Raw genomic sequence first — 27,915 nt, 5'->3', positions numbered from 1 at the left:
TTTTAAAAAAGATTTTATTTATTTATTTGACAGAGAGAGAGAAATCACAAGTAGGGAGAGAGGCAGGCAGAGAGAGAGGGGGAAGCAGGATCCCTGCTAAGAAAGAGGGCCCTTCCCAGAGAGCCCAATGCGAGGCTTGATCTGAGGATCCTGAGACCACGACCTGAGCCAAAGGCAGAGGCTTAACCCACTGAGCCACCCAGGCGCCCCAGCACATTACAATATTAAGTTCCTTTCAGAGCTAGCTGTTAGAATCCCATTAATTTTTCAATTAAGAATGTGGAATAAAAAAGTTAAAATTAAAAAGACAGGCTTTTCTTGTAATTACATATAGTTTAATTTTTTTTAAAACCTTAAAAACAAAACACATTTCTGTAACATTGACCACAGGTATATGTATGTTTTAAAATATGTGGTCCTTAGTTCCTTGTCTCAAATATAGTTAATTTTTTTCTTTTTATAGGGCACCAAAATTGCTTGCTCTCTATGCCTCCAAATAATGTCAGGTGACCTTTTCTTATACTCCGTTTCAGAGAAAATAATTACAAATTGTATTTTCTCATTTATCTCCTAAAAAAAGAAATACATCTATGAGTTAAAAGGAGTAAGTAAACAGAGAAAAGAATGCTTTTAGAAGACAAACATACTAAAATTAACATTGACTAAGTTAAACTGATTTAAGGAAATTAGAATAAGCTTGTTTTGAAATGCTTAATGCCTAGAGAGACATTTTTGGTATTTCTTCTGTACCAAACTGAAGAGTATCATCCAAAAAGAAAATAAAACCCAACTGAATTTCTAATATGGCCACATATATTTAGAAAGAAATACATTTTAGATGAAAACATTTATCTACATTTTTATTATCAGTTTTAGTTTTGCTTTAAGAAGTTTATAGATCTAATAAATTCATGTGTAAAACATAATTTAAATTGGTATGATGAAGCCAGATGAGAAACTGTAAATTATGTATATAATTTTTTTGGTAAGGTTTTATACTTTCAGATAGCTGTTAACACATGATAACACATTGGCATTCTGATATAAAATAAAAATTCAAACAAGATTTTGTTTATTCAAGGCCAAAGGCAATTCATATTGCAGGATTGGTTTTGTGGCATAAGACATCACAACTGGTATGTAGAAGAAAAATTACAGATGTTGAAGGGATGAAGTAAAATTAAGCTTCAACCCTAATACAGTATTGTTAACTTTCGATGTATCCAAGCAACTTTCTCTAAAACTACTTAAATTCCAAGTGTCAGTTTCCATGGTCTCTGAAAAAGGTGTGTTTAACAGGTTTACCTTAACAGGTTAGATCTATTTAAACTGGGGCACTTTGCTGTCTGTAAGGAAAGTTCATACTTAATTGTTCACACAGGTATCCAAGTGTTCATTGAAGGGTGTAGGGCAGGGTTAAGCAATGCCTGATGTGTCACTGGCAGACCGAAGACAGGCAGTGGAGAAGGAAAAAGGGAGAAGGAAAAGGAGAGTAAGAGAGCAGAAGAGGAGGAAAGGAAAAGAGGGATAGGAGGTGAGAAGAAGAATAGAAAAAGGCACATATGGGAAATGGAAAACCATTACCAATCACTCAGTACCTATATGTGTCTATATGTTGCCCTGCTTTTATCCTTCAAACGGGACAGGGGAAGAAGTATAGACAATGGAAGGAAAGAACTGAAAGAAGAGCATACAAAGGAGGGATCCGGAGCAAAATACAACTTTGAGCATGTCTTGGGATCCAAATAAACAGAAATAAATGTTAAGTTTAGTCCACTCATTGTAAGCCACTTAGGCTTATTATGAACTCAACTTAATTATCACATTACCCAATGTTTATTTTCGGAACCCACTGCAAGGTAAGAAAATTAAGACCAGTCCTAGGCAAAGTTGCTTCTTGGTAAAGAGAACACCATTTTTGTTCATTTCATTCAATAAATATTAATTCCTATAGTGTGCTCAGGGGAATGATAAAAACTTATGGAGGCCATCTTATGGCTGAATGAAAATATGATTCTCACTCTTTCCTCCACCTCCTCTAACAAGAGGATGATCTGACATGTTACTTTCTGAGGGATATATGACATTTTAGCAGAAATACACTAAACTTCTAGATCAAAACAAGCATTTACATTAAATGGTCTAACTTCTATTCTCCATCCTTGTTTTACTGCTGAGGGAGTGAATGTCAGATGAGTCAGTGGAGGTATAAGCCTGATTCTTGAAACCCCTGGTTTAACATGTTCCTTTTACAGTGGCTTAGAGTGGAGTGGAGTGGAGGAAAGAGACTCTCTCAGGCAGATACCTCACCTTTGACCTACTTTGTGTATCTGGCAACCTCGTATCAGGAGCTATAGGAGTCTAGGTATTTTAACCAGAATTTTCTTTTGGGTCTACCTTGCTAACACTGGGTTTCCCACTAATTCCTCATCCAGTAAATGGATTAGACTATATTCCTTGACATCTACTTTCTCTTCCTTTTCCAGAACTCCCAGATAAATATTTAATGTTACCTGGTATATTTTATATTTCTGAAGCACTCTGTAATATTCAGCCATATAACATTTTTATCAATTATTCTAATACATTTCTATGCCTTTAATATCATTTCAGTTCCATGATTACAAATTTCTAGCAAAAGTGGCTGGCCAATTAAGACATATTAATGTAATCAATGAATTCTCAGAAATAAAGTTACTTTTTAACTTGCCCTTTATGGGCAGAAACTCTGACTAAAATGCTCTAGTAATGCCAACATGTCCCAGAGAGGAACTGATAAGAGATAATAGAATGGGGAAACCTTTAACAAATTTCTAGTTTTTTTAGACTAAGTATGGCTTTATTATTTTTGGGAGTATAGTTCCAGAGCTGAAAAATCATAAATGATTGCTTTTACAAACACATTTCCAGGCCAAATAAAGACTTCAAGATTTACCTACCATTTTGTTTTCTTCTATTATGCTAAATAATTGAGAGTTGACTATATTTAGAATGTTCTTCTGGCCTTACTATTCAAAACAATGAACACAGCCATTTATTTTTTTCTCTACAGTGCTTACTGAAAGAATTATTTGGCAACATTATTTAGATTCTCTAGGTAAGATCATTTTATTTATAGCCCATGGTCATTTTCTCTTTTGCTAAGTAAAATGCTTAAAATGAAAATTTAAATGGGTACTATTTTACATTTATCAGTATCAGACACAATAAAAATTCAGTGATGTTCTTTCAGAAAAAAGTATACTCAGATGTATTTCAGACTACAGACTAATAAATACAATGAGCACTTAACTTTAATTAGTCTAAGTCAAATCTTTGGGTTTATTCATATTAAAATATTTTATCTTTCAAAGACTTCTTTTTTCAGAAGAAAACACATAAATAATAAAAACTTGGTAACACAAGTATCTTAAATTTATTTCTTACTAATACAAAGGTTACCAGTTATAATCAATTTAATTATAATCTAAATCTAATTAAAATCTAAATTTCACATTTGGTCTCCATATTTTCTCTAGTCTTTTATTAAATGCTTTTAAATAATGAATATTAACATAATATCAACACTAACATTTTTCCTTTGCTATCGAGTATTTTCTTTTAATTAGCATTACTTTTTTATTAGCAAGTTCTACTGATTCATACTATGATTAATTTACATGACTTCTAAATCAATTCCTTATTTTGTAGGTATTTAAATAAAAACACTGGGATGCCTGCGTGGCTTAGTTGGTTAAGTATCTGCCTTCAGCTCAGGTCATGATCCCAGGGTCCTGGAACTGAGCCCCACATCTGGCTCCTTGCTCAGTGGGGAGCCCGCTTCTTCCTCTGCCTGCAGCTCCCCCTGCTTGTGCTCTCTCTCTGACAAATAAATAAGATCTTAAAAAAAAAATAAGATTCTGGAAATAAAAACAATGCATAACTGTATCACATCTTTATTAATCTACTTATTTCTTTTCATAACAGATGTTTTACTTCTATATTTTTTCATGAACAGATTATAAAAATATTAATGAAAAATTTAAAATACCATGTTTATAGAACACTTTTAATAAAAAATATATATACAACACCTAGTTATGCGGGGTCCAAACAACTTTATTTATTTATTTATTTATTTAAAGTAAGCTCTGTGTCCAGTGTAGGGCCTAAACTCTTGATCTGAGATCAAGAGTCACATGTTCTATGGACCAAGCCAGCCAGGTGCCCTGAGTCCAAACAACTTTAAGGAAGATTAATATTTAATTTCCTGGGGCATGATAACACTAAAAGTAATAGTTCTAATTTAAGATATTATTTATAACTCTAAACAATGACCTATTTATATAGGCAGAAAAATTTTACCCCAATGGCATACAGGTGTTAAGCACAAAATATATATTTTTTTTCAAAATATACATTTTTAATGATATTTCATACCTGGCAGTCATCCACTTTCGTTCTCATTACTCCTTTCATGTATTCTTTGTCCATGGTAGGAGAGACACCAAAACTATTTCCCATACATAATATTTCTGCTTTTCCATCTGGGTAAGTTACTTCCACAGAACCATTCAGAATCACTGACCAGGAATCCAGCTAATTCAAAAAAATGAAGACAAAGCAGAAAATCATGGTCATGTAGCTATTAATGCTAGAATGGTTCCTACAAATGATTTAGCAGATCTTTCACCTTAAGGATGGAATAACTCAAGGAAAATGAACTCTTTACTAAACTCAAAGAACAAGGAATAAAGCAAAGCACAGCACATATCTGTGTTTTCCACACACCTAGCAAAGGGTGCTTGCCATTCTGCTCTTTTAATTTGACCTCAGACGCTTTTCTCTAAAATAACACAAGGAAAAAGAATTCTTATGCTCCCCAAAACATATGTAAGCAATATCAAATGATCACCGTTGTCTCAATAAGATCATTTTATTCTGACAAAAGGCATATTATGAACATTCAAAGTTACAAAAATCTGAAAAGTTAATACATCAAAGTATTTCTATCACTATCATATGAAATATTATTATAAAAAATAGTGGATTTGGAATACTTTGACATAACAATAAGTATATCATAATTCTTGAATTATTCAAATTGTTGCTTATTTTTTTAAGAGGAAGAAATAAGAATTTTTTTGTGTATATTTGTGTATATTTTGTGTATAACAGCAAATTGTTGAGAGACCCTCAAACAGAAACTTTTTAAGTGGTGGCAATGTTCACTGACCTCTTCACCATCATTTAACACTATGGTCCCAGCTCTTTCCACCACTGCAAACACCATCACGGCACAGAGTTCTCGTCTCACCGACATTGTCATATTGGCAAAAGCAGGCAACTGGTGCATAAATTCTAAAAGTTGTTCTGAAAGGCAAAAGATATTGTAAACATTACAACTTTTTTAAAAGCAAACATTAAAAAAGAATGCTTTAAGGTTCTTTTTAAATGTCCTACAAATGTGCCCATTGGAAAATATAATTACTTCAAATATTGTTAGTACAAAAGTTGGATTTCTTGCAGGTATACAAAGAATTGTCACTGTGGAAATGGTGACATTTACTTACTGATTTAGGAACAACAGTATACACTATAATTCAAATTCTAATGGGAATGAAGAAATTAACAAACTTCAAATGGTAAATTTCTATTGAAAATGAACTATGATCTTATTAAGGCTAATTAAAGCTGAAATGAAATAAAGCTCTGAGAATTCTCCAAAAAGTCAGTAGGTCTATTCTAGTGTCTTTTGGGCAAGTAGATGTCCAAAACAGCAGAAATAACCTCTCTTAATCTAAAGCTAGTCCAGGATTTAGAATCCAAAGGATAAATTTGATGAATGAAGACAAACCTATCAAAATTAATCAACTAAAAAAATTTACAACATTATGTGAGAAATACAAATGGAAATTGATATATTATTTTTTATTCCACAGACTGGCCAAAAAAGAGAAAAGTATGAACACTCTTCCTGTTGGCAATGCTGTGGAGAAACAGCTTAAACTTTGATACATTTCTAGCTGTTGACAAGATGGATGACTTCATAGTCCTTTCTAATCCTGTGGTCTCTATTTTTAATTTTCTCTATTATTAGGTAGCTTTACTAACTACTTACTAAATGCTTTCCTTACTCTTCACCATAGCTCCATGAGGCACATGTTTTCTTTCTCATTTCACGGGGGGAAGCGTGCTCAAAGTCATATAATTAGGAGGTGGCAGTGATATGATTCAGGACTGCCTGCCTGCCAAAGCTTCTGCTGGACATCATAGGTAGTGATAAAGAACACAAGGTGAATGGCAGACTTCATTTGAATACTTATTAGTTCTATTACTTTGGAAAAGCTGACTGATTCCCTTTAGCATGTTTCTGTCATTTGTGAAAGAATAATATATAGTTGAGACAATAAAATAAAATAGAGATAAAGTCCTTAGCACAGAGTAAATAATAAATAAGAACTGCTATTCTTATCATTATTATCATATGTCATTCAAACTTTTAGCTAAGTAAAATTCTGGTACATTTTTCTTGTCTTCACATAATGAAACTGTCCCTATGCATATTCCATCAATCTGTTAGGATTTAGTGACATATTTTATGTTTTCAGATATACAGTAGCTTGTTAATTGCAAGAACAACACAGAATAGAAAGATATATTCTGTGAAAACATTACATTTCCAGAAGGTCAGACTAAGTGTTCTTCTCTGGTCCAGCTGGATAATGTCTCCTCTGATTAGACTCTACGTCATCCCTCCTGTATAAGACTTTTCATAACACAGGGTAGCTTCAGAATCAGAGTTAACAATGGTAGGTGGTACTCAGTGTTCTTAAACCTGACCCAGACTGCCGTGCCAAGAAATTAATTTACTGTTGCAAACAAGCATTTTTTTTTTTGCAACCAATATTTTAAAAAAAAAAGAAAAAGAAAAAGAGAATCAAAGCACATCACTTATAAAATGAATTCTGTTTAATGAAACTTTTATTTCTGGAATGAGTAGGTGCCTTTGTGTCATGCCATAAAGTATATCTATTCCTGGGCACAGTGATAAAGCAATTTCTAATGCTACTTCAAGAGGTGATCCACATCTATTATATATGGGAGGTAAGAATCATTGTTTTACAAATGCATGGACCTTTTGATTTGAAATATAAAAGCCAATGTATAAACCCGGTTCTCTGACTCACCTATCACTGTTAGTTCTGCAGTTACCAGTTCTGCTTTCTTCAGCCATCAGTCCCCTACCCCTCACCATAAGGTATTAGAATATTATCTATAGAACACATATTTTGCTTTTCCCCCCCTCTCCTATTGATACTGAATTTCCTTGGACAAATGAAGATTTACGGTCTTAAGAAAATATGGGACTGGAAGTTGCCAGAAATGTCTTAAATTTAACATAATATGTTTAGGCAACAATAAGTCAAATCACAACCACATATATGACTGAAGAATATGAAACTTATGAATATAAAGTATAAAAATATATTCAACTAGGGGCTTCTGGGTGGCTCAGTTAGTTAAGCATCTATCTGCCTTTGGCTCAGGTCATGATCCCAGGGTCCTTGGATTAAGCCCTGTGTCAGGCTCCCTGCTTAGCGGGGAGCCTGCTTCTCCTTCTGCCCACCTATTCATGCTCTCTCTTGCTCTCCCAAAATAAATAAATAAAACCTTTACAAAAATATATTCAACTAATACTTGTTATAATGATTTGAAATATCCTGCATAGAAACTATTCTTGATTTTTGGAAGATTCCTGCTCATTAGTGGGTCATGAAATCAAGTTGTGCTATATGAATAATGACTAACATTAAAAAAAAAGATATGATAGGATAGGAAATATCTGTGTATCATACATAATATAGATAAATAATAAAAAGAGAGAAAAGAAATAATTATAGTCATGTACATGATTCTTTAGCCTCAGTTGAAAAACTAAAAATAAATAAATGCTTAGCCAGATGATATCTGTTTTTGACTCTCAAAGAGTCAATAATGGTATTTCTGGTTTTGTAGTAACTTCTGTTTATTACACTAGAGAATTAGAGCAATTAAAAAAGTAAAAAAATTTCTATCATAACCTTCAATAAATACATAAATATGAAATGAAGCATTTGGCTGTCAGGACTCAACATAAACTCTGGTAATGCCACTGGGATCACACAGACATTAAGGAATTCCATCTGGGTTGAATAAAAAGATAGGTTCTAGGACATGGAAAGCAGCAGTCATGGATTGGAGAAGCAGGACTACTTTCTTCTATATTGCTTGGAAAAATCTATTAGAATCATATATTAACTAATACTATTTTATCTTATTAGGAAAGGAATACTTCTGCTCAGGACAAAGACATTTTTAAAAACTTTTTTCTAGTAAGTGTGACATACAGAAAACCCAGATAATTAACTTACAGACATCATAAGCTACATCAGTATAGAAATTAATTTATCTTATTTGCTTTGCTTTAATTTTGTGTAAGAAATGATTACTGTTAAGATTTTTTTTTTTTTTTTTAATCTGTGGAGTTTTTTGGTGGTATGTTGAAGGGGAGAAAAAAGAATTCTTTGGAAGGGATCTTGGAAGTGGGTCTCTACCCTAATGTGTCAAGGCATCAAAACAAAAAATTAAATTTACAACCATTCAGTAATTGAGGACCTACAAAGGTATGAGTTGGAGGGCATAAATCAATAAAGTCCCTTCCTTCAAAGCACTGAAACAAAGGACTGAAACACACCCAAGAATCTATGGGAATCCAAAAGCAATTTTAATTCTTGCAGTTTTTAAAATATGATCAAATATTAGCAATTTCATTTGATTCAACTTAGATGCTCCCCCCCGCACCCAGATACACCATCCCTTCCCCCTTTTTTGTGGGGGTAGAGGAAGGTGGTTAGGAAGAGATGTATCCAGAGAAAGCATCAATTATGTAGAAGGTTGTAGTTTATATGAAAGGTGTGTACTATAACTAAATACTGGAAGGTGAGTTAGATTTAATAAAAGAAACAGCAAAAGAGCTAAAGCGTTCTCACATGTGGTTCTGTTTTAGGGAGTTAGAATACAAGATCTTACAAATCGCTTGTAGGCGAAGTACTCATTAGGTTTTATCTTTAATAATAATGGTTTATTGTTTTAATTAATAGTATATTGAAAGCATCAGAATCATCACAGCTTACAAGTGAATTGGTATTCAAATAAATGTTATTCACTGGAGATTATATCAACAAGTCCATTAAGAAAAAAGATAGCTTTGTATTATTCTGTAGGAATCAGCATAGCTTTTGCTTTCCAGAAACTGTGGAAGCTTCTTAGATATGAAGTGAAAATTTTAAATTTCCAGGAACGACATTTTTAATAGTCATTATTTTCTTCCATAACTATACTAAAATGAACATATTCAAAAAGATGATACATTAACTTACAAAATAATAATTTCCACATCAATCTGTTCATAAGCAGTGTTCAACCTCATTAAAAAAACCTGAACAAGGATTTTGGATTAAGATGGCAAACTGAACACACTTCCAACTTCACTTTCTCTTTAAAACTACAATAGAAAGATTTGTGAAAAGAAGTCGGCAAGGACAAAGAGAATAGGACAGTGAAGTACAACTTTGGATGCTGGAAGCCAAATGCATGTGTATGTGGTATCAGACATGAGTGAGTGAAACCCACTGTTTTCAGCAGGTAAAAGAGAACCACTTTCATTTATGCTGCAGAACCCTCAAAACCCTCAAAAGACTTACAAACTGTCAGCACCTTTGGAATGGGAGTGGAGGTGGTAGAGAATGAAATGGGCTGGCGTCAGGGATGGACGTCTGTGAAGCCATTAAGTACTCCCCTCCACCAGGAATTACCCAGAAAGGATTAACACAGAACACATGCTTTATTGGGGTCCACAGACCCAGGTGACTTCCTCTTTTCACTTCCTTCAGGTCTGAGCCCTTTAAAAGGGGCCATTCCATACCAGCCATTCCATCCTGTTCAGTTTATTCCCCAACCTCCATCACTTCCCAATCCCCACTTTATTCTTCAGATTGCAACAGAGCAAGGACCTTAACTGCCTTGCCCCCCACTGAGTTACCAGGACCTAGAAACATGTTCAGTACATCCAAGGTGCCCAATCGTTATTAGCTGAATAAATTAATGGTTACCAACACGTGATATTCACCTTAAATACCTAGCAATTCCTGTAAATTTTAAAATTACATTTTAAATGTCTAGCCCTAGTTGTTGGTTTTTCTTCCTTAATTTTCTAGCATATGTATATAGTGTAAGTGGTAAAAGATTTTCTTCATGTTTGTTTCCCTCAAAACACATGCAATTGGCCACTCATAACTACGCCTGTGCGGTCCTATATCTAATCCCAGTAGATCCAGTTTCTTGAATTTGTCTTCAAATATATATTGGCCCCAAGAGATGGCACAGTGGTAGGAAAGATAATCTGGCTCAGCCAAAGGTGGTTACAGATTCCAGGCCTGTGGTGGAGAGAAAATGCTCAACGAAGTTGCTCTGACTCCTAGTATTCTAAGGAAGAAGCTGGAGTGCAGAAGGCTCACTCAAACATTACACGGTTATTATATAGTCAGCTTTTGCTCTGATAGAAATATGGGTAAAGGGAACTTCAGGGGAGCACCTGGATGGCTCACTCATTAAGCGTCGGCCTTCAGCTCAGGTCATGATCCCAGGGTGCTGGCATCAAGCCCTGCATTGGGCTCTCTGCTCAGCGAGAAGCCTATTCTCCCTCTTCCACTCCCCCTGTCGCTGTGTCTCTGTCAAATAAATAAATAAACTCTTTAAAAAAAAGAAAAGGGAACTTCAGGGATCAGGAAAACAGACACAAAGCCACTTAGATTTCTAACTTTAGGGTGTACTTCAAGTCTCAACAACCCATAGCTCACAGGCTGCTAACTTGACATTTCATAGTTTTCTCTCACTCAGTCCCATCTTTGTATGGAACCACAGGAGAAGCAAACATGACAATTTTACCAATTGTCATTGACTAGTATTTACATACAGAAAACATGAGCTTAACAGGAATAGTGCTCACAAGAAAAATAATAGAAGTAACACTGGAAGGCTACTGTTTCTTTTTTTTTTTTCCATAATCTAAAAAGGGGCTCATGGGGAAGGGTTGTAATTAGGAATTTTTATTATTTGCACACTCCAGAAAAAAACTGAATAAAATTTATTTTTTTCAACAAATAATAGTTACTGTTTATGCAAGGGAAATTTATAAATTAATTACTTTTTAGAGCTTACTATTCTTGGACTCTATTTTATTAGATCATTTTACCCTAAATTTTTAAAATTGCTCTTAGATTCATCTTCTCATCCAAACTTACCAATGTCATCATCCGTCCTGTCAATTGGATCCTTCTCTAGACAGTCTCTCACAATGTCCCTACTCATCAGAGGATCCGAAGCCCTCTCAATGTCTTCTTCATCATCGTCATCCTCAGAATCCACTGCTGTTTCTGGCAGCCCACTCAGGTCCATATCACCAGCCTCACTTTCTGTGGCCTTAGAAGAGACCAAAACAATATTTTTTAATTATCTTAAGTAAATCTTTTGTACTCAAAGGAAATAAGAAATCTAATTTGAAATATTTAATTTTTAGTATATTTTAGTAAATTTTAGTATACTAACTTGTCTATAACTAAGCATGTCTTCAGTATCAATATCAAGCACCAGGAACCAGTACTATGTAAAAGGAATTACTTCAACAAAATAGGAGTGAATTTATATATTACATTTCTAGTTAGAATTAATGATCTTATCTCAATAATTCTGATTTATCTGAGCTGTCATTTGTACTTGAAAGAGACTACAGAAAAAGACAGTGTTTGTTTTTACTCCTTTTTTCAAAGAGAATGGCTTAAGCTAAGAATTTAAGATAACGAGTGATTTTGAGCAATTCCTTCCCCAAAAGAATAGGTGTGAACTTATTAACGCCAAGACTGAACAATTTCTTTCCTATTAGACAGTCTTTATGGAAAAGTGAATCATAAATCAAAGGTAACTTGGTGAGTATGTGAACAAACATTAACATTTAGTGTGACTATCCCAATGTCCACTCTCCAATTATAAATTACCAAAAAATATTAAAAGACCATATGCCTACTGGTAACACATTCTTTCTTCATTCCTCAACACAGGTGACTGTATATCGAATTCCAAGTAATCAAGATATACTCTACTCTAGTACTTGAACCTTTTTTGAGTCACAGTGATCTCTTCAAAATGATCTCTTCTGTTGGGCAATATCAAGGCTAGAACAGTTACCTATTTAGGTCATTCTATGCCTATTGTGATTATCATCTCAATAATACATACGAATGTTATCCTATTACATACTCAGAATTCACTGTTTAAGCATAAAAATGAATTCAATTAAATGTTAACTGTGTAAGTCTTAAACATCAAACATGTTTTGCCAGATAAAATGTTAAACTTTTGAAAGTAGTTTGTTTTAAAACCATTAACTTTGTAGAAAACATGTATTATAAAGTTTACTAACGTTGAGTAACTTGCAGTCCACAGGGTTTTCAAAGACAATAATGACAACTTATTTTTAAGAATAGGCAAAACACACTAAAAATGAAAGAGAAAAACATAAAATGCTGAGCCTGATCATCATCACCATCATTATCTAACACATTAGATAACACCATTATCTAACACATCACATCATTACCTAACACATCATTATCTAACATCATTATCTAACACCATTATCTAACACCAATACTTACAATGTGCCAGGAACTGCTCTGTTTTATGTATCTTAGCTCATTTAATCCTCAATACAATCCTATTAAGTAAGTGCCATTACTGACATTTATTATTCAAACATGCAGGTAAAGAGAAATTACTTTTCCAAGGTCATGTTACTGATAAACTGCAGAATCCAAATCACAACACAGGATTCTGACTCTACAGTCTTAACCAAACCTAATCTGTCTCTCTGTAACAGATGCTTACATACGAATGTGGCTTATTTAAGGATCGATACTTTTTCTGATCTATACTTAGTCAATATTTAAAGAAAAAATTTATTATTTTTTTATCAACAAAGTTTAAGTTTTCTCAAGTCTTGGTTTATACTGCCAAATGTAACATTTAATCTTACCTTTCAAAGCAGTACAAACAGGTGTTAATATTTTCTATAGTTTAACAAAAAGAATTTTAATCACCTTTAGTTCTTTAGGTACAGCTTCCTGAACTAAAATACATATATGGTAAGAAAAACCTAAAGGGAAAATAAGTGAAGACAGAACATCTAATGAAGACAGAATAATTAAAAATGAAAAACCTAATGTCTACAAAAGCTCTGTAAGTAATGGTCTTATATTACTGCTGGGGTTAAGACCATTACCAGCAGAAGTGCTCTTGGTGAGAGAGCAGTAAGACCACAGAATTAATTGTGGCACACTCAGAAACACACATCCCAATTTATTCAGAATTCAACTGTCTCTAGATTGTACAATAAAACTGAGGTAGAACTTGATATGATGTGGTATGCCAAGACTGTGATCAGAGAAATTAGACTAGCCCTGTTATTATCACCACTTTATTTCTGAAGTCTGGAAATGTGACAATGTGCTAATGCTTGCTATGTTTATATTTTCACACCAGTTTTGTCTTAACATTGAAGATTATTATTCATCACTTTATATTTTCAAATATATAATTAGTCCTCTATATATTCTTTAATAAGAACCTAGAGTGAAGAAGGGACATTACTGGAGACAGAAATTAAAAAACAAAACAAAACAAATAACTTCTAACTTCTTTTTCTTCCCCATTCTTTATTTTTTTTTAATTGTACTATGTTAGTCACCATACAGTACATCATTAGTTTTTGATGTAGTGTTCCAAAATTCATTGTTTACGTATAACACCAGTGCTCCACGCAATATGTGTGTTAGTACTTAAAAATTTTTTTCATTTAAATGCATTATTTTGCATGGAAGTGTTCACTTATTTGTATAATAGGTTCCCGTAAAGACCACTGCTTAATTCTAAAATAAATAAATAAATAAATAAAAACTTCTAAGTAACAGTTATATAGCTTACAGTTTTTCTTTAATTTTTAAACATCTAACATACAGTAAGAGATAAAAAGATATTTCATACCATCCCAAAGAAATCATTATTGTCATTTAAATGAATTATATTTAAATCTTAAAAAGAACAAAAACTTTTTTTTTTTTTTATTAACATAAGCTCTATGCCCAACACTGGACTTGAACTCAGAACTCCTACATCAAGAGTCACATGCTCTACTGACAGAGCCAGCCAGGCATCCCAGAACAAAGACTTTTCAGATGGGAATTGGATTGGGGTGCCTGGGTGGCTCAGTGGGTTAAAGCCTTTGCCTTCAGCTCAGGTCATGATCCCAGAGTCCTGGGATCGAGCCCCGCATTGCATCATCCCCACACTGCATCATCGTGCTCTCTGCTCAGCAGGGAGCCTGCTTCCCTTCCTCTCGCTCTGCCTGCCTCTCTGCCTACTTGTGATGTCTGCCTGTCAAATAAATAAATAAAAAATCTTTTAAAAAAATTTTAAAAAATGGGAATTGGATTAATCTCTTCAAAAATGAACCCTCCCCATGTGTGTAAATGATCATTAGTTGTTTTCTATCTATTATATGTATTCCATTCTTAAACAAATTATTCATGAAATAACACTCACTAAACCAGTAACTTATTTTTTAAAAATAAATGTTCATTATATTTTAAAATACTACAGGATCTCCCCCCCCCACTTTTTTTTAAATCTTTAACTAAGCCCTAGGCCCAATGGGGGCTTGAACTCTCGACTCTGAGATCAAGAGTTACATGTTGTACTGAATGAGCCAGCCAGGCACCCCTACAGAATTCCTTTTAATAATACCTTTTAAATAGAACTTGATAAACAATTTTTTAGGCATCTACTAATTCCATAATATTACTGGTTCATGAGCAATGAAATGTTTAGAGACTGGAGTTAAAAGTTTAATGAACAAACACAACTGGCCTACAGAAGTGTACCCAGCTTAGGAGTGCCTGGAACCAAGTAGTTACTGAATTTACATAAACGAAAAACTTAAGAGTTTAGTCATTCAAATCTTAGTTCTGACGTTTATAATGTGACTTTAGCAAAATTACTTAAACTCTATGAACCTAGTTTTATTGGCAAATTAGAGTTATATCTTCCCATTCATAGGACTGTTCTTGACTCAAATGAGGAGAAAGAAAAGAAAGCTCATTACAGGTTACTTCAAAAGTCAGTCCCTTCCTGGGGCACTTTGGGGGCTCAGATGTCATGATCCTGGGATTGAACCCTGTGTCGGGCTCTCTGCTAAGTGAGGAGTCTGCTTCTCCCTCTTCCCCTACCCCTCATCCCACTCATGCTCTAAGAAATAATAAAACAAAACAAAACAAAATAAAACAAAATCTTGAAAAAAAAAAAAAAAGTCCCTTCCTCAAGAGGACATGTTTTCTTATATCAGCACTGGCTTATCTTTACCTCCTCCCATCCCAGTAACAAAGCTTGCACACAATTGGCAAAATTTTCAAAAAAAAACAAAATTCTGTTCAATACTGCAACCTCTTACTGTAAAAAATGTCTCAGGCTAATTGCAACCATTAAATTCTGGCTAAACGGCTCATAAGATAATTATAAAAACAGTGATCCTACATTGAATGACCACCATGTAGCTAGTACTACATTTGATGCTTTTAATACATAATCATCTTCACATCAATTCAGGAAATTAGGATTATTACCCCTACTTTTCAGATGAGAAAACACTAGGAAAATCAAATAACTTGTTCAACATAAACAAAACCAAACCTAGTAATTGTACTGGGACTTAAAATCAGTTCTGACCAATGCAAGCTAGTAAATACTCTGCACTATAATACTTTGCCTAGTTTTCTCAACAGACTGTCTTCATAAAGAAAATAGTTAAATCATTAAACATCAGGGAAAAGCAAATCAAAACCACAATGAGATATCATCTTACACCTGTCAGAATGGCTAGACTCACAAAGACAAACAATAACAAGTATTGGTAAGGGATGTGGAGAAAAAGGAACCCTCATGCACTGTTGCTAGGAATATAAGTGTGAAGAACAGTATGGGGGTTCCTTGACAAATTTAAACTAGAAACATTGTATGATCCAATAATTCTACTACTGGATATTTACCCAAAGAGAATGAAAACACTAATTCAAAAGGATACATTCATCCCTATGTTTATTGCAGCGTTATTTACAATAGCTAAGATATGGAAGTAACCCAAGTGTATATCGACAGATGAGTGGATAAAGATGTGGCATGTGTGGGCGCATGCGCATGCATGCATGCACGCACACACACACACATACACACACACATACACACACACAGGAATATTATTCAGCTGTAAAAAAAAGGAATCAGATCTTGCCTTGCCATTTGTGATAACAGTGGATGGACCTATAGGGTATTATGCTAAGTGAAATAAGTCAAAGAAAGACAAATACCACATGATTTCACTTATATGTGGATCTAAAAAACAAAATGAATGAACAAACAAAAAGAAGAAACTGACCTATAAATACAGAGAACAAACTGAGGCCTGCCAGAGAGGGAAGGGATTGGGAGAATGGGCAAAATGGGTGAAGGGGATGGGAGATACAGGCTTCCAGATACATAATGAACAGGTTAGGAGAATAAAAGTTACAGACAGTAGAGGGAATATAGTCAATAGTACTATATTAACACTGTATGTGACAGATGGTAGCTAAACTAGTAGTGAGCACAGCATAATTTATTGACTTGTGGAATCACTATGTTGTACACATCAAACAAATGTAAAAATGTAACAGTGTCAACTCTACTAAAAAATAGTTAAAATATAATAAAGCAATGAAATTTTTCTGCTTTGCTAAGTCATACAACATAAAATTTTAAATATATGTATTTATATATAAACATAAATAAAATGCTTGCTATTTTCTAGCTTCCTCCAAACTATAATATTACTAAGATTAATTGTGTCTTTAAACACTTTTATTCTAAATAAAGATAAGCACACAGGTGCTTTTAAAAAGTATCTGATTATATTTGTCTCAGGAGCAAGAAGAAAGATTTACATAATTCAGTTAGGCAAACAACTCCTGTCCTAAATTACAGATTTAGATGTACATTATAATTAAATAGTTAAATAGATGTACATTATAGTTAAATATTCTAAAAAAAAAACTAGTAATATTTTCAGATCAATGCCAAAAGCTCTATGATTTCCTGAAATCAAAAGGAACTACATATATTGTATTATGAATACAGTTCTTAAGATATTATTTTGCATTTTTAAATTTTTTTTTATTTTTTTATAAACATATAATGTATTATTAGCCCCAGGAGTACAGGTCTGTGAATCGCCAGGTTTACACACTTCACAGCACTCACCATATCACATACCCTCCCCAACGTCCATAACCCCACCAACCTCTTCCTACCCCCCTCCCCCTGGTCACCCTCAGTTTGTTTTGTGACAGTAAGAGTCTCTTATGGTTTGTCTCCCTCCCGATCCCATCTTGTTTCATTTATTCTTTTCCTACCCCCCAAACCCCCCACGTTGCATCTCCACTTCCTCATATCAGGGAGATCATATGATAGTTGTCTTTCTCTGATTGACTTATTTTGCTAAGCATAATACCCTCTAGTTCCACTTATTTTGCATTTTTAAAGGATATCAAGAAAATGAACAGAAGAAATATTAAATGCCATAAAGCTCCAGTGAATCATTAATTTAACTAAAATTAATTTATTTAACTAAAATAAAAATAACTACAACACAGGTTTTATCATCAGGTATCTAAAATCATTTATGAAAAAAAGTTTTTGCTTATTAAATAAACCATGAATATCCCCATGGTTAAAAGAGTTGCTTACTAAGCATTCTTTTTTTTTTTTTTTTAAAGATTTTATTTATTTATTTGTCAGAGTGAGCACAGGCAAACAGAGTGGCAGGCAGAGGCAGATGGAGAAGCAGGCTCCCGCTGAGCAAGGAGCCCGATGCGGGACTCGATCCCAGGACACCGGGATCATGACCCGAGCCAAAGGCAGCGGCCTAACCAACTGAGCCACCCAGGCGTCCCTTAATAAGCATTCTTGATGTAAATAAATTTTGTGCAGAATTTCAAACATACATATTTAACCCGAAGAGTATCTATGTCAGACCGCGATATAAATTTAGGGTAGAAGAAGGTTATATTGAATGCTAATGCTGATATTAATTTAACTGAGACAAGGGAGTAAGAACTACTTATAAAACCATATATATGTAGAAAGTATGAAAATTTATTTGGAAATAAGTTTAATGCTTCCAAAAGGCTAGTTTGTATATTTTAAGTTATGCTGTTCCTAACTTTACACATTAATTTTTTTTAGTTTCAATATAGGCTTTAAAAATATATTTATGCCTAAAAGACAGGAACAATTTTACAACTCTTAGTAAAAATTGTTAGGTTTCTTTCCAAAAACTCTAATTATAACAAGTGTATGACCATCTATCTGTAAATATTTATTATAAGTAAGAAAGTCTGTGCTAATTTGACAGGAAAATAGCATATTTAATCCTCATATACTCAATTACTAATAGATTTTGAAATATTTTAAGGTACAGATATCTACATGTACTCTTTTGCAAATTACTTACTCTTATTCTTTGAATATTGTTATATGGTGAGCTGAGTATTTTTCTTATTAATCTGCATAAGTGAGTTGTATTTTTTTTTTTTAAGATTTTTATTTATTTATTTGACAGAGATCAGAAGCAGGCAGAGAGGCAGGCGGGAGGGGTGTGGGGTGGGAAGCAGGCTCCCTGCTAAGCAGAGAGCCCAATGCGGGGCTCAATCCCAGGATCCTGGATCATTACCTGAGCTGAAGGCAGAGGCTTTAACACGCTGAGCCACCCAGGCGCCCCAGTGAGTTGTATTCTGACTTTAAATCTTTGCCTCAAATGATCTTTTAATTTTTTTTATTTTTATACCATTAAGAGTTTGCTAACTCTTTAGTTTATATGGAATTTAATTTTAATTATGATATAAGGTGAGACTACAGGGGTGCTTGGGTAGCTCAGTCAGTTAAGCGTCTGACTCTTGGTTTTGGCTCAGGTCATGATCTCGGAGTCATGAGACCTACCCCTGTGTAGGGCTCTTTGCTCAGCATGGAGTCTGCTTGAGATTCTCTTCTTCCTCCTCTTCTTCTGCCCCTCCCCCTGCTTACACTCTTTCTCCCTCTCTCTCATAAATACATACATACATACATATTTTTAAAAATAAAATAAATAAAAAAGTGAGACTATAAAATGACTACCCCCACCTCAAGGATCATTTATTGAAAAATCCATCACATTCTTCATTGATCTGTAAGGATTCCTCTATTACATATTACGTACTTACACATGAATTCCATTTTACTTGACTTCTCTGTTCTATTGATCTATTTCTGAACAACTGTTTCCAGTCCACCAAGCTATTGCTCTGATAATTACACTATGTAGCTAGGATCTTATCATACCTAGAACTGCACTATCTCATATCACCAACTTAGGCATTCCGTTTTCTACTGCCAACAAATTCCTACCTTCAACCGCTTTCACCTGTTTCCAAGATAACCCTTTTTCAACTCATGACCTTCAGTCTTCAAGACTCTTCTACCTTCTATGCTTCTATGTTACCCTCCAGCTTGTGAACTCTAATATTTCAATCACATTCATTCAATACACCTTTATCCAATGCCCACAATTTCCTGGCTCTAAAGAGAAAATGGAGATGAGACAGAGAAGTTCTGTATCTTCTTGAAACTGTCATCTTAGTAAGCAGACAGAACAACACAGAAAGCAATAATTATTTCAATCAAAATCTAAACAAAAGGATCAGCCAGGAAAGAAACCAAAATGTAGGACCTACTTTTCAGAAAGTAATAAGGAAAGAACTCTCTGAGAAGACAGTACTTGAAAATGAAGGCAGAAAAGGATCAACCTAGGAGAAAACACTCTGGGCAGAAGGCATGCAAAAACAAAGCTCAGCAGTTAAAAAGAGGTTGGCATGTTGCTTCATCTGTCTTTGTGTTACAGTCATTTAACAAAACTCCAGGACTGGGTGAAGCCAAGTCTTTGCTTTCTTTTTACTTAACAGGACAGAGGGAAATCACTCTGCATTTGATGGCACCATCTCAACTGAGCTTCCATTACTCTAGACAATTTGCTCTCCTACTCCCTGAAACTTCTATTTCAGAACTTTCTCTGCTTAAAACTCTCAACCTGCCAATCCTCTTACTCTCAACAAATGAACTCACCTCTTCAGAGAGAAAAATTGAAGCCATGAGAGAGAAACACCCTCAACTCCCCAACTCCCCACCCCAAATCCACCATGATAAATATGTACCTTTTAAGACAGAGGAAGGTTACTCTTCTTAAAGGTAGTTATTCCACTTTGCTCTCGAGCCCCCTTCCTCTCACCTTCTCAGAAGTATTATTCTGCCCTTTTCTCTCTGGTACACAGCATTCATCTTCAATCTCTCTGTGCCTATCTCATAAGCATTTATACTCACTTCACGATCACAACTTTCTGACTTAGGAGAAAGCCCTCCTAAGTCAGAATTACACAAAGATTTAATGGCTGCCATGGGAGATAGCTGTCCGTCCCTGGAAATGTTCAAGAATAAACTGTATGCTTCACTGATAGAAAAGCAGTAGATTAAGTCGGTCAGAGACAAATACCATATGATTTCACTCATATACGCAATTTAAGAAACAAAACAGATAAACATTGGGGAATAAAAAAAAAAAGAGAGAGAGTGGGAGGCAAACTATAAGAGAGACTCTTAACTCCAGAGAACAGACTGAGGGTGTCTGGAGGGAGGTGAAGGGGGAGGGGCTAAATGGGTGACGGGTATCAAGGGCACTTGTTCTGATGGGCACTAGGTTTTGTATGGAAGTGATGAATCACTAAATTCTACCCCTGAAACTAATATTACACTTTATGTTAACTGATGAGAATTTAGATAAGAACTTGAAACATTAGCAAATGAACATAAAAAACACACAAATAAAAAGAAAAAGAAGAAGAAAGAAAAGAAAAGCAGTAGAGGATTCAAACACAAGACTAGTCACTGACCCAGGTGCATTTGTCAGGTTCCTTCTCAACTTAAGAATTTCTTATTTAAAAATAATGGAAAGGTCTATCAGGGATCTCTATTAAATGTTTAGTTTTGTATAGCTAATAGCAAATCCTTAAATACACTATGGATTTTTCCATATGAAGGATATAAACAGGCTACATCCCTACCATCAAATTTGAAATGAATAGCCTTGAAACTCAACTAAAATGAAACAAAATAAACAGGGACCCTCTATTCCATCTATATACTCCAGGATAAAGTCAGGCTGCAGGCAGACCAGTCAGAGCAATTCTGAGTTCTCACCCACAGTCTAGATTCTCACATATTTCCTTACCATCAAGAATTTCCTCATGAACGTACCCTAGCCTACTCAAGGGTTAAACACATAAAGCTGGAATTCCCTTCAGAATATGCCCCAATAAATTATTTGAATATCTTACTTCATTCTTATTATAAATTTGCCTTCTAGGAGTTCCATTCAGGTTTGTATATACTTCAGATCTTTAAAGTGTACAACCATCTTGAAATTTAGAAGACAAGACCTCTATCATGATATTTCAGCTACCATAAAGCACAGCTTTAGTTATACTATTCACTGTTTTAGGATAAAGGATACTTAAGTAAATGTTTTAAAAACTCAACTTCTAAAAATAGGCAGTACTGGCCGGTGGAGGGAGGAGAGCAAAGTTACCCTTATCTGCCACCTTCTCCTCCTCTAACATTTGAAAAATGGGATTACTTCCTAAAATTTTAAGTTAACACTTACTGTAAGGTATCTATCTTTGCATTTATATTCCATCGAACTAGAATTTTTAAAAGCTACTCTAAAGAGGCAAGTAATATTTCTTATTGCAAAATAATAAATTCTTAATCAGCCAAAAATCTGCAAATAATTGCATTTGTGTCTTTCGGTTATTAGTTGGTAAACTTTCTATAATACCCTGAATTACAGGAAAGTGTATACCTATTACCTCCTTCAAACAAAACTAATTTTCTAAGATCTACTAAATTTAGAACTTAAATATTTTTGCCCTGATGGTATTCTAAGTGTTTACTTTTAGTATTTTTTTTTAATAGAAATTTAGCTCTGCCTGAATATTTCAATGATACTAAAACTATCATCTTTCTAAAGGAAAGTATTTCTTGGTCATCTCATTCACAATTCCTAAGAAGCCAGTGTTATGTCCTTTTTCCAAAATCCCATATTAGTAGCATTTATTTAAAGACCTCTCCACAAACGGACGTTTTTTGCATTGTTTCACTTTTCCCAAATTTGCATATTCTAAGCCAATGAACTCTTCCTTACCAATTAAAATTATTTTGCTTTTAAAACAGTTTTGGAATTCCATAGTCCTAGTTCCTTTTCTATCCATCAGTATCATAAGAATTTATTTTATACACATAACCAAATCTATACAAAATTTAAAAATGCAAAAAAAAATATAATTCATTGATCTAATCATAATAATCTCAAGATTTTAATTAGAAAAACTTACTATAATGGCATAATTCTGCAGTTCTCCCCTACAGTTTTAATTAAGAATCAAAAACCTTATATGTCTGTAGTCATTTTTATACAATATTTAAAGTCAAGAGAAACATCTCCATTGTAACCACTCTATTAAAACTCTGATAATTGGGGCGCCTGGGTGGCTCAGTGGGTTAAAGCCTCTGCCTTCGGCTCAGGTCATCATCCCAGAGTCCTGGGATCGAGCCCCACATCAGGCTCTCTGCTCAGCAGGGAGCCTGTTTCCTCCTCTCTCTCTGACTGCTTCTCTGCCTCCTTGTGATCTCTGTCTGCCAAATAAATAAATAAAATCTTTAAAAAAAATTAAATAAAATAAAACTCTGATAGTTGGTAATAACAGAGGCAAATACAATTAGACAGTAGTTCTACTCCCTAAAACAAACATATTTTATATGTTATATATATAAAATATATTAGAACATTATAATATATTGTAACATTTTGTGACATATTATATTATAAATATTATAACATTAACATATAATAAAATAACATATTATAACATGTAACATTGTAAATAGTATAACATTAACATTTTATGTACCTGTATGTACATATAATATACACATATATATTTATTTTGTAGATCCTATCAATTAAGAATCATAAAACTCCTTGGCATACATAAAAATGAAGCAAATGACAAGGAAAACACTTTCTTACCTGGTAGATATCAGAAAGACTGCTGCTTCCAGAATCACTAGTGATACTACATCCTGAATGGCTAGAAGAAACGTGCGTCACCTGTGGGTGGAGACTATCAGTAAGGTGTAGTTTTGTGAAATCTGCAGGAAGCTATGGAAGGAGCAGGAGAAACAGGATTACAATTTGAATCAAGAACTCTTAAGACACTGAAACATTTTATTATATTCTATCTATACCATTACCCAAAAGTACTAGGAAAGATCTTTCATTTTTCAAAATCACAAATTACTAAATATTGTCCAATGTACCAAAAAAAATCACAAAATAAATTTTTAAAGTTTATGGACATTCAATGACTCTTAATACTACATTCAGTGTTTAAAGAGGTGGTTTTGGAGGTGCTTACTTGGGTGAGCAATTAATTCAGTGAGTGACAATTTTCTAAGTATACACCACTGAGGAACTTAGTCTACTATTATTTGTTAGCCCCATAAATATAACTTTGAAGCAAGAAATAGCTTAAATAAGAAAACAGATTTGAGGTTCTTATATGCCCAAATGCTATTTAAAAGTAAAGAAAAGGGGCGCTTGAGTGGCTCAGTCGGTTAAGTAGCAGAGTGTTGATTTCAGCCCAGGTCATGATCTCAGGGTCCTGACATCAGCCCTCCAAGGAGGACTGGGCATGGAGCCTGCTTAAGATTCTCTCTCTCCTTCCCACCCCCCTGCTCATGGCCTGCTCTCTCTAAAGAAAAAGAAAAAGTAAAAAACAAAAATGAGCATTTTAGAATTGACAAAATGTATTGTTATATAAGTAACTGTGTTGAGCTCTATGGAGAAAATAGAAAAGAATGCCTTCAAAGAACTTAGACTTGAGAAAGTCATAGACATTTACCTATCTATACACATACACATAAATATCAATTTTCTATTTGTTCATGTTTAAACCCTAAAAAAAAGAGCTTCTGTGGAACAGATTCACTAAGTATCCCTCAAGTGCTTCTACGATTCTCCCATATAACAGAGAAAGTGAATTGAAAAAGAAAATATCGGGCGCCTGGGTGGCTCAGTCGGTTAAGCGACTTCCTTCAGCTCAGGTCATGATCCCAGAGTCCTGGGATCGAGTCCCGCATCGGGCTCCCAACTCCACGGGGAGTCTGCTTCTCCCTCTCACCTTCTCCTCGCTCATGCTCTCTCTCACTGTCTCTCTCTCAAATAAATAAATAAAATCTTTTAAAAAAACGATATTTAAAAAAAGAAAGAAAGAAAGAAAATGAAAATATCCATGGGTCGCCTGGGTGGCTCAGTCAGTTAAGTGACTGACTCCTAATTTTGGCTTGGGTCATGATCTCAGGGTCCTGGGATTGAACTCTTCATCAGGCTCCACATTCGGTGGGGAGTTGGCTTGAGGATTCTCTCTCTCTCTCTCCCTCTGTCCCTCCCCCTGCTCCCTCTCAAGTAAGTAAATAAACCTTAAAAAAAAAAAAAAAAAGAAAGCATCCATATATTTGTCCATTCAACAAATATTTACTGACTCTTTCTCCTCTTACTATGTGCTAGTCAGTGAATGAGACACTAAAACATTGACTTAAGAATTTTATACTCTTATAAGTTATTACCAGTTCTTTTGAATTAAAAAAGGGGGCACGATTTATATTATCCCACTTACTATACTATTGGCCAGTAATACACTTGGCATTTCAAAATATATGTCGACATCATGCAATACTGGTAACATTTTCTATTCCCTCCCTACATAATGATCCTATTTAGCTGTTGAATAATAATAATGTTAAAATAAAACTTAAATAAGAGTTTATCTTAGCAACATTCCCTTTTCTCCTTTGATCTCCTCCTTTCTCTCTTTCCAAAAACAAGATGCCATTCCATAGATTAGAATAAGTTTCCCAAGGGAGGTGATTCAGTTTTATGACAATGACCAATGAACTTTAATACCTCAAAGTTTCAAACAAAGAGGAAAAATCTATTTATAGCTCATAATTGTTCAGATATGTCTCAATAAATGTACTATGATATTTAATAACATTAAATATAGTCTTATGGAAATATTTTTTACTTCATAAGAGACAAGGAAAACACAGAAAAGACCTAAAAATAAAGTTATTAGGGGGCATCTGGATGGCTTAAGCATCTGCCTTCAGCTCTGGTCATAGCTCAGCGTCCTGAGATCAGCCCTACATCAGACTACCTGTTCAGCAGGGAGTCTGCTTCTCCCTCTCCCTCTGCCACAACCCCCTGCTCATGCTTCCTCCCTCTCTCTCTCTCTGTCAAATAAATAAAATCTTTATAAAAAAAATAAAGCTATTAGGAGGTATATGATTACATGCCAAATAAATGGACAAAAAACACATATGTTAGAGGAGCTTACAGAAGTGAGATATGTACTCAAATGTGTGAAATCATTGCAAACGTGACATATCTCACTAAGAGTGTTGTTTTTTTAAAAACCTGATAATTGAAGATGCTGTGAAATATTAGATAAAATTTAGGAGAATAACAATTCTCATATAAGGAATAAATAGGTGAACAATTCTAATTTGAGAATTTATATATATATATATATTTATCCATAATGTAGAATGGTGAAATATTCACAGGATTTCTTCATGAACAATTTGAAGATGGAAATCTGTCAAGATGTACTAGTAACTATGATTTTGCATGTTGTTAAGTGATAGATATCAGATATTAAAATGTGTCTAAAACCAGGATAAATATCCTTCATCATCTACATTTCCATTTGATTCAGTCACTCACTGCAGAAGTCAACTGGGGAAACGTTACTCAATGGCTCAGTGATTTTTAAAAGGCATAAATCAATGCATGTAATTATAGAACAATAAACTGATTTCTACTGATTATTTTTTATAGCCATGACTCAGGTTGACATGTGTCACATTGTGTGATTTTTTAAAAATTAGCTTAAATTTGTCAAATGAAGACAAAATTATCTAATGAATTTTCACTCACTAGACACTTATTTACTTAAGTCTCATAGGACTCTCTTCTCTTCAATATCCATTAGCTGGTCATCTTTCCTAACAATTTGCTCTATGGAAAGTACTAAGCGCTTCAGAGCTCTAAATCTACTAGAATACACATGGATCCAGCCTTTATATACTATAGTCTCTTCAACTATGCTAGCTTATAGCCACAGATACCAGAATTACATACCTATGTTAGGCTAAGACTCATAAAGAGTATTTAAAAAGAAAAAAAGTCTTTTCACTCTTAAGAATTCAATTCTATTTTATAAATACTTATTGAGTATCTGCTATGTCAGACTATTAGGGCCAGGGAATATAGAGGTGATTAAGACAGTCCCAATTCCAAATGTAACTTCTACTACCCAAAATGTTATTGAAACAGGTGTTACCTACAATAGAAAAAGATATCAAACATAATTAAAAAAAAAAACATGGCTTTTATCCCCCCCCACCACCTGTATTCTTTGCAGAACAGCATGAAATGTTATATACATAAATATATAAATTATGCATACATAATTTAGTATTAACTGCATACTTCTTTATATTCGAACAGATGCCACATTTAAGGAAGTTTTAAAAATTTAAAAAATTTCCCTGTAGATTGGTATAATAGCATCATGATTAAATTTTATTGACAGTACACCTCAGCCCAGGTTCCAGTATGGGAGAAGTTGTGGAAGCTGTTTCCATAAAGGAAGATTATGAAATGCACTGCTTTGACCCAGACAGCCACAATACTCTGGAATAATAGAGACACCGGAGCCCACATCTGGGGGAAATAGTCTTTAAGAGGCAAATGAACTAGACAGGGATTGGAAGTCAGGGGACAAGTGTAGTACAGGAACCCACGTTTAAACACGAGGTCAAACACACAATCCCTAGGAGGTATAACTCGTAGTCTGAGTAAAATATACCAAGAAGGGGTACAATATGGCAATGACAAGATTCATTTATTCCAAATTTTTCTAGACTTGACCCAGTGCCTATTTAAATTACTATCAGTATCCTATTTCATTAAATTTCAGATTAAACCGGGACTGTGAATTATCTTGTGGTGCTAGCCACCATTTATAGCCAAAACTGTTCAAAATATAAGAAAAAGTTTGAAGTTGGGACTACATACAGTAATTACCTGAATAAAATTAAACAATAATTAAGCTAAAGGGGAAATTAACACATTTTATATATTTTAATCTTAATACCAATATATTTCACAATTAAGAACACAATTTAAAGGAATCTCATATTTTTATCATTTAAATATTTTTACAATTTATGAATATATTACTATTTAAATTTCTCCTGGATCAAGCAACCTATATTCCCAAAAATATGGTACTTGTGGATCACAAGTGCAATAAACTTGTCAGGCAAATGACTGAATCATAGTTTAACCGCAAACACTATTAACTACATAAAAAACACAGGGTAATATTAAAATCAGATTGTTAAATGCACAAAGTGAGCATAAACAAAATTCATCATAGTTTCACATAATCTGGGTATCAATTATATAATAACATCTATCTGTTTTGGGAGAAAAAGGGATGTTATAACAATTGGCTGTAAACGGGTACTATATAAAAAATTTAA

At 34.0% G+C, this 27,915-nt stretch overlaps 1 protein-coding gene across 4 annotated transcripts in view; it reads right to left on the bottom strand.

Moving 5' to 3' along the window:
• The window catches only part of LOC111155074 (Rap guanine nucleotide exchange factor 2), a 239,101-nt gene that overhangs the window by 29,105 nt on the left and 182,081 nt on the right, over positions 1 to 27,915 (bottom strand). For all 4 annotated transcript variants that reach the window (XM_022515113.1, XM_022515123.1, XM_022515131.1 and 1 more), the window contains 4 exons: positions 23,333 to 23,464; positions 11,325 to 11,502; positions 5,216 to 5,352; positions 4,420 to 4,578 (listed from right to left, as the gene is read on the bottom strand). In XM_022515113.1, coding sequence (XP_022370821.1) covers positions 4,420 to 4,578; positions 5,216 to 5,352; positions 11,325 to 11,502; positions 23,333 to 23,464 — 606 coding nt within the window. The remainder of the gene's footprint in view (positions 1 to 4,419; positions 4,579 to 5,215; positions 5,353 to 11,324; positions 11,503 to 23,332; positions 23,465 to 27,915) is intronic.

This window comes from Enhydra lutris, unplaced genomic scaffold (assembly GCF_002288905.1).
Source record: "Enhydra lutris kenyoni isolate GAN:26980312 unplaced genomic scaffold, ASM228890v2 scaffoldscaffold3, whole genome shotgun sequence".
Lineage (NCBI taxonomy): Eukaryota > Metazoa > Chordata > Mammalia > Carnivora > Mustelidae > Enhydra > Enhydra lutris.
Note: the sequence above shows the minus strand (reverse complement) of the source record. Positions and strands in the feature narration are given on the sequence as shown.